Here is a 12797-nt window from a genome sequence, read left to right on the forward strand (position 1 = left end):
ACTCATAACAATCATAATTACACGCGAAGAGGACATACGCGCATGTCCGTGTAGCGTAACATTATCTGACGACAATATTCGTTCGAACCAATGAAAATTTATTTTCCTTAAAATATTGACTTCGTATTTAACTATCACCCCCTACTTTTAAAATACGCCGGTAAAAAAATATTGCAATTTAAATTTAGAAGTTTGTATGGTCGGTAACGGTAAAGTACCTCGTTACGCGATTTGCGATTTCGGTGAAATTTAACCTATAAATTTAAACCCAAGTGAAAGTTTGATAACACAAAGTTTAAGGCCAGAATCATCGTAAATATAAAGTTACTCTTGTGTTACGGAAGCCTGAACGTGTATATTTAGGTCAGTTTTACAACATGTGTATTACCAAAGTTGGAAAACGTTAACGGGAAAACTAGAATATAAGAATTTCTTCAATCCATTCTATCTAACGTTAGTTTTGGCCTCAGGGCTTTTACCTATATTTTTGAGTCCATAAGGGTTTTGGATTGCACCGTTAAACGAAAGGGAAATTTTCATTTTCACAGTTTGATTTACAACGTTCGGGGTTCGAAAAAAAATTTCGCGTGTTTAATTCAAAAGAAGGATTAAGGATTAAAATAATTAACAAGAAATACAACTAACTGTAAAAGTGTCATAGTGCAAAAATGCACGCTGGTGGAGCGTTAAGCACGGAGTCCAACCATGATCAAAGTAAATTTATTATAAATTTTTTTATATTCATTTTAAATTAGTCTTGTTGAATTGTCGTTAAAATGTGTCCGTGATAACAATTAATAGCTGGTTTTTATTTGTAATTTATTTAAAGGAAAAGTTAAATTTTTTGTTAAACAGCCATTAATTAAATTAGAATTAGATTAGGTAATAAATTAATCAAAAGGATTTAGTTACGTAAAGAAAAATACGAGATTTTTTAATGAATTTGAGAATGTTGTTTGTTACGTTGTTTCTATGCTGTTCGTTACGAATTTTGTCAAACTGCTTGGTTGAATTCAGTAACACTAGGGGAAGGTTTATTAGAAGTGGTTTGGTTGAGTCCCTCAAGGTTGGGTCCGCGAACCCCTAGATATTAAGCCTGAAAGAAACGTTTGTATTATGTTTGTTTGTATGTACCGTAACAATTCGTTACCGAATTTCGTCAAACTGCATAGTTGATTTCAGTAACACTTGGGGGAGGTTTAAGAAGTGGTTTGGTTGAGTTTCTCAAGGTTGGGTCCGCGAACCGCTAGATATTAAGCCTGTAAGAAACGTTTGCATTAGGTTTGTTTGTATGTACCGTAACAATTCGTTACCGAATTTCATCAAACTGCATGGTTGATTTCAGTAACCTTAGGAGAAGGTTTAAGAAGTGGTTTGGTTGAGCTTCTCAAGGTTGGGTCCGCGAACCCCTAGATATTAAGCCCGAAAGAAACGTTTTTATTATGTTTGTTTGTATGCACAGTCACAATTCGTTACCGAATTTGATCAAACTGCTCGATGATGGTTGATTTCAGTAACACAGTGGTTTGGTTGAGTCCCTCAAGGCTGGGTCCGCGAACCCCTACCCATTAAGCCTGGAAAGAATGTTCTGTTCTAAACCCATAAAACTTTAGCTTTAAAATGTAAAAAACGTAAAAACTAGTTGCGAAAAATCACATCGTGAATGTTTCATACTGATTAACCTAAGGACTATTCAGTGTTTAGTGTCTACATGGATAGGAAACTCTTCCTGGTTGGTTTCCAGTCCCTTTAAACCACCGGGTAGTTTTTACAGTACGTGCATACTTTTCAGATTGAAGTTACCCCGTAAGAAACGTTTGTATTATGTTTGTTTGTATGCACAGTCACAATTCGTTACCGAATTTGATAAAACTGCATGGTTGATTTCGGTAACCTTAGGGGAAGGTTTAAGAAGTGGTTTGGTTGAGCTTCTCAAGGTTGGGTCAGCGAACCCCTAGCCATTAAGCCTGGAAAGGGAGACCAGGCAACTTGGCGGACAAAGAACAGTACCAGGTAGCCTCAACTCCTGATGTAAATTGTATGAATCCTCCTAGTCTGAAAACTATATATATCGCTACTTCTAATTCCACCGTGAGAAAAAGTGTGTTAGTATTACACGACGGAACCTTTACCTCCAATACATTTTAGTACTGGGATCGACTTACATGTACTAATTTTCACACCTACAAATTGTTAGTGATTAAATCATTCAAAAGGTTTGGTTTACTATTTAGAAAATTAGAAAATGTTCTATGATATTATTTAATTGTACCTTCCCTTTAAAGTATTTAATTTACTTTTAAATTCAGAAAAAAAAACGTTTTTTTATTCATTTTCTTTCTAATGTCAAGCTAGTTAATTTATTATAGATAAGTTTTTCTAACAAATAAATTTTCAGTAAATTTTAACTTTAAATTAATCGTGGCCTAAATCAGTTCCAGCAGATACTAATTCAGTTTAGTTGCATAATAATTGCTACTTAATTGAAATTCACATAATACTGTAAGAATTTATAGAGGATAGATAACGCAATTGCATAAATACTTTGTTCAAAACGCGAGCTAACAGTATATTATGACTTAACCTGATCTCATATAACCTTGGTAAAAAAATGGGAAGATTTCAATAATGAGTTGGTTAGATGTCGCTAGCGATTGATAAATTACTTCATAAACAACGGTATTAAAATTGAAGATTGACGTGTTTTTCTACTTCCCAAGAAAGTAATTGGCAGCTTTGAAACTAAAAATCTCATTTTATAAACTTTTTAAACATTGAAAGTTTAAATTTATAAACAAGTCGATTTCTGGTTTAAAGCGTGAAAAGTGCTTATCATATATCATAAATTCATAATCTGCCATTAAGTTGCTATGTCTGAGTAGGAGCTATAGAGGATTATTCGCTTAAGCTTATATATATGGTTGAGTTCTTCACAAGGCTGGGACGGAGGAGTTACTAGTAGCAGAACGGATAATAAAAGAAGGATGACAATCTGTATCCTCTTAATATTTTAGTCATGTAACGTCATTCTTCAGAGGCTCACCCTTTTTGTTCGCTTTCCCGCTCATCAAGCTTCAGATGGGCATCGCACCGTGCTAGGGTGAATTCTGTAATTGTTTGGCACTAAATCCCCAGCAATCAACACACAAACCTCGTCTTTTAGCGTGACAAAAATCCACCTGCGCGTCTTGTCAAATAGTTAAATGCTAATATCGTGTTTGTGATTCGGTTTAGTAATCTTGCTCCAAACGCTCCGATGTTGGGAAGAATCATGTTACAATACCCCGCTTTGTGCAGTACACTTCTCTCGAAGAGAAGTGTTATTTACTTCTGCTAGTAGCCATAAAGTAAGAATGCTGGGAGGATTTCGTTGCCGTACCGTAGATGGCGGTATAGAGGCTTCGTTATAGATATGGGGATTCTACCCCATCTCGCCTCTCTTCTCCAGGAGTGGAGTCACAACGCCTGAGATATTCACTCTTCACAAGGTCAAGAATTGAAGTCAATTTTAAAGGAATTGAATTGACAGACTTTTTTTAGAAGTTTTAAGGAAATATTGGTGTTAAATTTTGATATCGTATATTGTTATTAGAAGAGGAAAAGTCTGCGAAATTGAGCCTTAATAAGTATTGAAGAAATTTGTAAGGATCTTGGCCGGCCTTCGAGTGTCTTATTTTGTCATATCAAAGAATTTAAATACAGTGTGGAAGAGATCAGAGCAACACCTACCTTTGTGGAAAACCCCCAAAACCCCTGACGGACTACTTCACTGCAGTACATTTTCGAGCTCGTATACAGGGTGTGACATGTGTCATTGTATGCAAATGAGAACGTGCAACAAGTATCATAGTGAACATCGTTTAATGATACGCACTTTGAAACGTTATAGACCTACGATTAAGCTTAGGAACTAAGGCATCACACTACAAATTAAAGGGCTGTTTGGTAAACCCATCAGCGTAAATGTTCGATGTGCCTACCGTCGTGTTCTAGGCACTCTTCAAGACGACTGTCCATGCCTTGTATTACGTTTTCCAGCATTTGAGGAGTGATTCGTTCAATTGCGCTTCGAATTCTGGCCTTCAAGTCGTCTACATTTAAAGGTTCTGTTGCATACACCTTCCCCTTAACATATCCCCATAAGAAAAAATCAAGTGGGGTTAGGTCAGGGGATCTTGCTGGCCACGGAATTAGTCCACCTCTACCGATCCTAAGGTTTGGAAAGTGCTCAGTTAGCCATTGGCGAACATTGACCGCCCAATGTGGTGGCGCACCATCCTGCTGGAACCATAGGTCCCGCATCACTGCTAATGGTAATGCGTCTATCGCATCACTAAACTCGTGGCTTTGGCCTACTTAGATAAGGAATCCATACGAGGTTACGAAGGTCAGAATTATCCGCGGCACTGAGAATTCGGCACATTATTCAATCAAACGTACGCGTCGTTACTAGCAGCTTAGTTCGTATAAACGTTGTAAGTCCTGTGTCGTAGACGAATGGCAGCCTACTCCAACCGAGAAAAATTGGACATGACGTTTATTTTGGGTGAATGTCGCGGTAACGTTCAACAAGCGGCATTGCTTTATGCCGAACGCTTCCCACACCGACGAAGGCCGGTTCGAAGAACCTTCACGAACATTAGATACAACCTACGAGATTTCGGGAGTTTCGTCGTGCAAGACCGTCAACGTAGAAGAGACCGTATAATTGGTAATCATGATAGGGAAGTCGACATTCTAGCACGTTTTGAAGCCAATCCTCATACTAGTAGTAGAGCGGTCGGAGAAGAGGTTGGTCTAAGCCATTCAACCGTTCTTGCCATTTTACATCGGCATCACTACCGGCCCTATCATATCCACCTCCATCAAGCCTTAACGGACGATGACTACCTAAGACGGCAAGACTTCTGTCTTACCATGCGCGAGCTAATTGAAGCCGATCCATTGTTCTTAAGAAAGGTTCTTTTTTCTGATGAGGCGACATTTCACAGGGATGGTACGGTAAACCGACATAACTTACATTACTGGACCCAACGAAATCCATACTGGTTACGGCAACATTACCATCAAATTCGATGGAAGATAAATGTTTGGTGTGGCATTCTGGGGAACAGAATCATCGGACCTTTCTTCTTCGAGGAAAACATTACTGGTGACAGGTATTTGCACTTCCTGCGCCACGAGTTTAGTGATGCGATAGACGCATTACCATTAGCAGTGATGCGGGACCTGTGGTTCCAGCAGGATGGTGCGCCACCACATTGGGCGGTCAATGTTCACCAATGGCTAACTGAGCACTTTCCAAACCGTTGGATCGGTAGAGGTGGACCAATTCCGTGGCCAGCAAGATCCCCTGACCTAACCCCACTTGATTTCTTCTTATGGGGATATGTTAAGGGGAAGGTGTTTGCAACAGAACCTTTAAATGTAGACGACTTGAAGGCCAGAATTCGAAGCGCAATTGAACAAATCACTCCACAAATGCTAGAAAACGTAATACAAGGCATAGACAATCGTCTTGAAGAGTGCCTACAACACGACGGTAGGCACATCGAACATTTACGCTGATGGGTTTACCAAACAGCCCTTTAATTTGTAGTGTGATGCCTTAGTTCCTAAGCTTAATCGTAGGTCTTTAACGTTTCAAAGTGCGTATCATTAAACGATATTCACTATGATACTTGTTGCACGTTCTCATTTGCATACAATGACACATGTCACACCCTGTATACGAGCTCGAAAATGTACTGCAGTGAAGTAGTCCGTCAGGGGTTTTGGGGGTTTTCCACAAAGGTAGGTGTTGCTCTGATCTCTTCCACACTGTATAGTGTATATTTTTATCTTTCATACTTAAAACTTTGCAAACAAATACGCTAGAATAAATACTTTTTACTAAGGGGATTTGACGCTGTCGTCTCTCCCCGCGTTGATCTAAAAGATTGCATAGAGAAACAAGATGACCCAAGCCTGGGCTTTAATAGTAGCCACATCGTTATCCATTTAATTAACACATATAAAGAAAAGAAATATAAAGACCCCAAAGTTACAAATTCAGAACTATCCGACCCCACAGATACAAATTCACAAGTATCCGACCCCACAAATAATGAGGGCCCTTAGTCATAAACTAAAGGAAGAAAACTCGGGGTTTCTATCGAGTCTTTATGCGCGAGCGACCAGGGTTCGATTCCCGTCTGCGACCTGGAAAGTTTTTTAATTAAAATAAAATCTCCAACCGAGCTCAGTTCCACATATGAGTGGGTTGAGGAACTATCAAGTTCCTTTCAAGCTAAAAACTAACGATAACGAAAACGAAAACTCCGGCCACAACTACTACTATTACTACTACGGCTCTGGTCAAACTAAGAGCCTATCATATACTACGATGTGGCTAAAAATATAAGTTGAGTTTGAATCATTACTTCACTACGTACGAAAGGGCCTGACAACACAGCCAATTATCTCTACCCCCTTTAGTGAAAGATATTTACAGACTACATGGGGTTTCCAACAATCTCCCTATTTAGTACTTGTAGACACTTCAAAAGTCGAGAGTGAAATAGAATCTTTTGTTTGACTAAAGATGTTTGATATGGCCTTAAACACAGAGACTTTGATGGACTAGTAACGTTGAAGCCCTATCTAATGTCTTTGGATCCACATACCGGATTTTCCGTCTTAACAATATATCAAGCAGACGACCCATTTGAAAAGGTTCTAAGCCTTTAAAAACCTCCCAATAGGTAGTGGGCAAAAGTGTGAAAATATCCCGCATTAAACGTCATGAATCTGCTTAGCCAGTCAGATGCATTGCCCCACTAGCCTTCCAATCTGTAAATTTTGCCGCCATTCTGACTGAAATGGGAGGAGCCAAATTAAACTACACCCCTTTGGTCTCTCTCAATATCGACATCGGACGCAACTTTATAAATAAATGCAATGTTTCCATACGTCACTCTTCGGCAAGGTCACTTCAGTAGCCCGCTACAAAATCATCATAAAATTATGTTTATTATCTATAAAAGTGTTATTTACGTGTGTATGATAATGAACTAAGCACCATGCTGGTTAAAGCATTAATTTTAAGAGGAAAAAATATGTTTATTCGAAGTTGTTCCTTGAAAAAAAAAAGTATATTTATGGTTGAAATATATTAAATAAACTCGCACCGCACCGTAAATTACCTTTTTTAAAATTTGCTTGAACAACGAAATTAGTTCTAGAAGAACTTTAAACCGAACCAGAGATAGATTTAATTTTAGAAGTGGGAATGGAGAACGGTTAGTTTTTACTTCAATCCAACTCATAGCCCAGTGTAGATCCCCTCCCTCCAACACGTAACGAAATTTTTAAATTATCTTATTGGCTCACTTAAACTACGTTTTGATGACGTTTATGACGGGGATGTCGAAAAATACGTAATTCCTTTTTACCTCTGTCGCTATGACCCGCTTCTTCCTTCATACCCCTCGTCCCGCGGAAGGGGGTCCTGGACTTTTACGCGCGCCCAGATTACTCTGTTCTCCATTCCTACTTGTAAAATTACATTTACATCTATCCCTGACCGAACGTAGAACTTGTAATAATTTTGCAACTTTCTATATTAACTCAAAGTCGTGAAAAGCGGTAAATTCCAAGTTAATTGAAAGCCATGCAAAGCGATAAATTCGAAGCTAATTGAAACCCGTGTACAGCGCTAAATTAAAAGCTTATTGAAAGCCGTCTATAGCGCTAAATTCCAAGCTTATTAAAAGCTGTGCTAAGCTCATCTAGTCGAACTGAAAATAAACAATAGATCATCCCTTATTTAAGTCTAACATATATTAAACGGTGTGTTCTTTTGGGTCAAACTGAGTCTAAAGTGTCAAAGAATGCATGGAGGTCTACAACATTTAATTATGGATATATGTGCTCCCAAACACTGGCCCTAAAACAAGGAAATAGTCATTCATGTGGAGTTAAGACATATCAGCTAATTCAATAGTCTTCAATCTTAGAACGTTATTGAACCTTTATCTAGCAGAAGTTTATACTATTAAATGGGTATAGTTGTGCTTAGCCTGGTAAAGAAAAGCTAAATACTTCACATGTGTCACTATTTCCTAGTTTTAGGGGCCTATCAATGCTTGGGAACACATATCTCAGTAACTAAATGTTCTAGACCCCGTTTTTTTACACTTTCCACTCAGTTTAACCTGAAGAACATACCCTTTATTTTATGGTGGATTTACCAGAAACCCGCTGTAAATTGTTTAATAAAATGATTGTACTTTTATATAATCATTGATTAGAAACCCTTCTTTACGTCATTAATTATTATTTATAGACTTAAAATTTCCTAAGGGGAATTTTTCTTTTTTTAAAAAAATGGAATGAACCGGTAGAAAATTGTGTCGTTACGTGATTAGATTAAATAAAATTTTAAGATTGAAAAGAAATTGAACGTGGAATCTTTGGAGATAAACAGATTTCGAGTTTTTCGAAAGGAGCCAACCAACCTAAATTACGAAATGAAATAAATGAAAGCGAGAGGAGAAATTTCCAACAAACAAGATTAATATTTCAAGAGCACCACCTTTTCACGTGTCTTGTTTTTGATTTTTTTAAACTTTAAAACTGATTAAAACTAAAATTACGTAAAAACATAACAAATTTTCTTAAATTCAAATTTAAAATTAGGGTCACGCCAAGAGATTTAAATTTGCCAATTTTTGAAGTAAACAATTTAATAGTTAGTTATCGTCTAATTTACCATAAACATTGTGGAATTTATTTTAATGAAGGTTTGAATAATAAAATCAGGGATAGATTTTATTTTAGAAGCAGGAATGGAGAACAGAGTAATCTGGGCGCGCGTCAAAGGAGGAAGATATTTCTCTAGCCCCCTTTTAATCGTCTTAAACCTAATGAGAAGTGAATTTTAAACAAGTTTAAAGGGATTGCAAAGAGGGAATCGGCGGACGGGTAAACATTATTCGAAATACGTCACAGGCACCACGTGACGCCAAGATACCAAGACTCCATATGGAGTGGGACTGGGCATCTAGTCCTTGTTTCTCGTGAGACTGCAGCGCCAATTTCCCGAAGTGCTACTTTTCGAAATAAAACAAACAAAGTTTCTTTGAACCACGCCTTTCCTCGGTCACGTGCCTCTGACGTAGTTCAAACCATTTTTAACCACCCGACGATGCCACTTTACAGACCCTTTAAATTTAACATGACAAAAAGACTAGAAACTGGGCAAATCCACTCCTCTGGGATTTCAATACATGGGATTTAAAAAAAAATTAGCTTTTATTTTTGCCAGGGAAATTTTTAAATAGGGGATTAGAATTTTGAAACGAACAGCCTCAAACCTTTCAAGTCTAGTAAAAGAGATTATTACGAAAAACCCTAGGTTAATATTGGTCTGAGAGGAACGAAAAAAATGGGCCTATCAACATTGAGATTAACAGCACGACCCGCAGGGATTTACCTCTGGTATTACATCGGGATTTCCCCTCACGTAAACATCATTGCAAATTTTGGGAAAAAAGAAATTTTTTTTATTTAAATTACAATTTCAAGGATTCGAGACGATACCTCGGCGTGAAAACATTATAATTAGATTTATTTTTAATATGAAAATATCTTATTTATAACAAGTGTATACAGAGTGCTTATGATAAGTGTGCCATAAATTAAGGGGGATGTTCTTTGGGCTATTTTCAGTCGAAAATGTAACTTCTATGACATTTTTCCGTCCGGGCCACTGTTTTCGAGTTATGATTTGAGTGTTTTAGGCATGACCCCTTAAGTTTATTTATGAAACTGAAAGACAATTAGCGATTTCCACTGACTGCTCCAAAGAGTGCTCTCAGGGTTAGGATGACGTAACTGCCCTCAGCGAGTTTTGGAGAGAATAGTTTCGTCAGTGGAACACGATCAAGAGGTCCGAGCGCGCTCTGAATAATCAAAATTGGGGCCGGAAACGAAATTGTAATAAAGTGTGTATATCTTGACGCAAATGGGCTGAAACCAATTAATAGACTTAACATTTCAATTAATTTACAAAATTTTGAATAATGATCGACGTCTCTGAAATAATTATTGTTTTTAGGAAGTAATCATCTTCAGAACTTTAAGAAGATGATTCCAGAAATAAATAAGAATAAGCGAGAGCCTGTCTTCTATGAGATACCGCATGGTCCGCCATTTTAATTTTATTACGTCATACTCGAGCACCGTCGCTCCGTCGAATTTTTCAGAGCACGAAAGAGCAATTCTCGGGCAGTTTTTGGGGTCAGTGGAAAACGCGATTCTGGGCGAGTGTTGCACTCGTGTTCCCAGTGGCGGACCCAAACGCGCCGAGAGTGCAGTTAGAGTGCTCTAGTGCAGTCAGTGGAAATCGCTAAATGATTTCTGATTTAATTAAGGGATCATCCCTAAAACACTCAAATCATAACTCGAAAACAGTGGCCATAGAAATTGAATTTTCGACTCAAAATCGTCCAATGAACATCCCCTTAATTTAAGGCAGACTTATTAGAAACACCCTGTATATAAATAGTGTTCAGGTCTGCGTCGCCTTCGATAAGTTGCCATACTTGCTTGTTTTGAATTAAATTTTCAAAGATTTATTACCTAGCTACAATCGTCGATATTTTGTACCGATTTAAAACTTTATTAACTCGCTAATAGATGGGAGTGCATTCTACAAAACGTCAATATTTTAAATCATCATATAAGGTAGTTTATGCGCCTGATTTAAATGTCTGAATTATTATTCCAATCGACAAGTTATTATGACGTAGTCTATTAACGTTTTTATTATAGTGAATATGATAATTTAAATCTTTCTCGTGACATGAATTTAAACGTAATTCGTTCTAATAATGTGGATAATTTTCTTTGAATTGATCATGAAAAAATGCTTTGCCACGATTATACAGTAGATTTGAATATATGACAACTGCATACAATAACTAGATCTGAAAGTACCAGTTAGGGGCTTTCTGTTTCATTGTCTAGGTAAAAAATTTCGAATCCAGTAATAGAATATGACTGTAGCATTTATAGGGTTCCACAAGTCTCTTAGTGACCCCCTTGAGTTCCCTCCCCTCTGTTCAATCTGAATTTCAGGTCTTGGAAAATTTGTAAGCGGTACAAGCATGGCGCTACCTCCAACCGAGGGGGTAGACACTTGAGAACTCAGGTGTACAATGTATCTTGAGCTCAATGTACTGTCAAAGCTGAATTGTGAGTTCCGAAGGCTTTGAACTCAATGCACTGTCAAAGCTGAACTCTTTTGAACTCAGGTGTACACAGAGATCCAAAGCGTCTACCCCCTCGCCTCCACCTTACGTGGGTGAAACAGTTTTACCCCGTCAAGCGATTTGTGGAACCCTTTAATTGAGCATAGCTGAAGAAATTCCAAAGATGCACACTTATGAGTAGTTGTGTTTCTTATGGTTATACGTTCTGACGTCACAACGGATAGTTGCAAGAACTTATTCCATCATATACAAGTTTAGCTGTAAAAGTTTATAATAGGCTTATGTTTAAATAAAGAAACTGATCATCTGGAATTAAGCATTCGAAATTTGTTCTATTTTACAGAAACAATCGAAGAAGGGAAAAGAAGTGACCATACAACGGTCACCACTCCAGATGACTTCCCCGAAAGTTCTGAGTAAGTTTTTGATTTTACATAGCTAGTTTCGTGAATGTCATTAAGGCAAGAATGATTAAGCATGGAGTGGAAATGGAGCATCACAAAACTTAAAAGCGAGAATAATTAAGAATTATGTGGGAATTAGACTTCTGTGGAATGTAAGGTAAAAGTGAACATGTGTAAAAGCAAAGATCCATCATAAGACGGGCAACTTAACAGTAGCCTCTCAACCATTTTGCAGCTGTAGTTAATAATCAGCGACACTTTTCGTATTCCCTCAAACTTTGTCGGCCAGAAGCTTGGCTTACAAGAGTGCGATACACTCCCAACAATTTACTATTTTGTATTTGTTGTACTTTAAGAAACGTTTATATTTGGCGCCAGTTAATTCTCCAATGGGACAGTGTTGCCATCTATGATTTAAACTTTTATGTATAGTCTTTGAGTGATTTAGTCACGCTTCAATATCACCAAAATTAATATTGGTAAACTGGATTTTCAGTAGGTATTTTGGAACAAATCAAGTTGCTTACTAGATTAATTTCTAGATGGCAGCACTATATGTGTATTGATGTAAATAAAGCGCAAATTTTTAAAAGAGGTTCTTTAAATGCTTAGATTTTATCTTTCTGTAAATTTGAATGATTTAAAATGCCCATTGTTTAAACCACTTGTGTCAAATGGGGTTATGGTCAGCAATATTTTTATGGAAGTGAAAATCCATTTTTTTAATTGATTTTTTTTTATTATTATTAGGAGTTCAAAGCCCGTCTTTACAATTGATGTCATCGATGATTCGATCAATTCGGATTCAGATGAAGCAGCGGCCGAGGCATTTCAGAGGCGAGCTAGTGGTCTTTTGGAGCCCCCAACCCCAGAAGAAATGCAAGGATTCCGTAAATTCAAAAATAGGCAAATCAGGTACGGTAATCTTGATTTATTTACAATAAGAATTGTGGAAGGGAATTTACGTATTAAATATAACAGTGCAAATAACAAAACTGCAAGGAAATTTTACAAGCTTGCCACCGTCTTGATAACCCCTCTAAAGTTTTGTTTATGTCTCTCCCCTTGCATGCCCTTTCCCTGTCTTAACCTCCTCTGCCAGACTGCCACTAACGCGTTTAATTATTGATTTAGTGAA

The 12797-nt window shown here is 37.5% G+C and overlaps 1 protein-coding gene across 6 annotated transcripts in view; it reads left to right on the top strand.

The window, feature by feature from the left end:
* ACC (acetyl-CoA carboxylase) overlaps positions 1-12797 on the top strand; it is a 73186-nt gene that overhangs the window by 11194 nt on the left and 49195 nt on the right. For all 6 annotated transcript variants that reach the window (XM_089856847.1, XM_089856848.1, XM_089856850.1 and 3 more), the window contains exons 2-3: positions 11599-11671; positions 12410-12574. In XM_089856847.1, the coding sequence (XP_089712973.1) occupies positions 11599-11671; positions 12410-12574 (238 nt within the window). The remainder of the gene's footprint in view (positions 1-11598; positions 11672-12409; positions 12575-12797) is intronic.

This window comes from Phalangium opilio, unplaced genomic scaffold (assembly GCF_054372755.1).
Source record: "Phalangium opilio isolate 3A_F unplaced genomic scaffold, DU_Popi_V2 ptg000217l_1, whole genome shotgun sequence".
NCBI lineage: Eukaryota > Metazoa > Arthropoda > Arachnida > Opiliones > Phalangiidae > Phalangium > Phalangium opilio.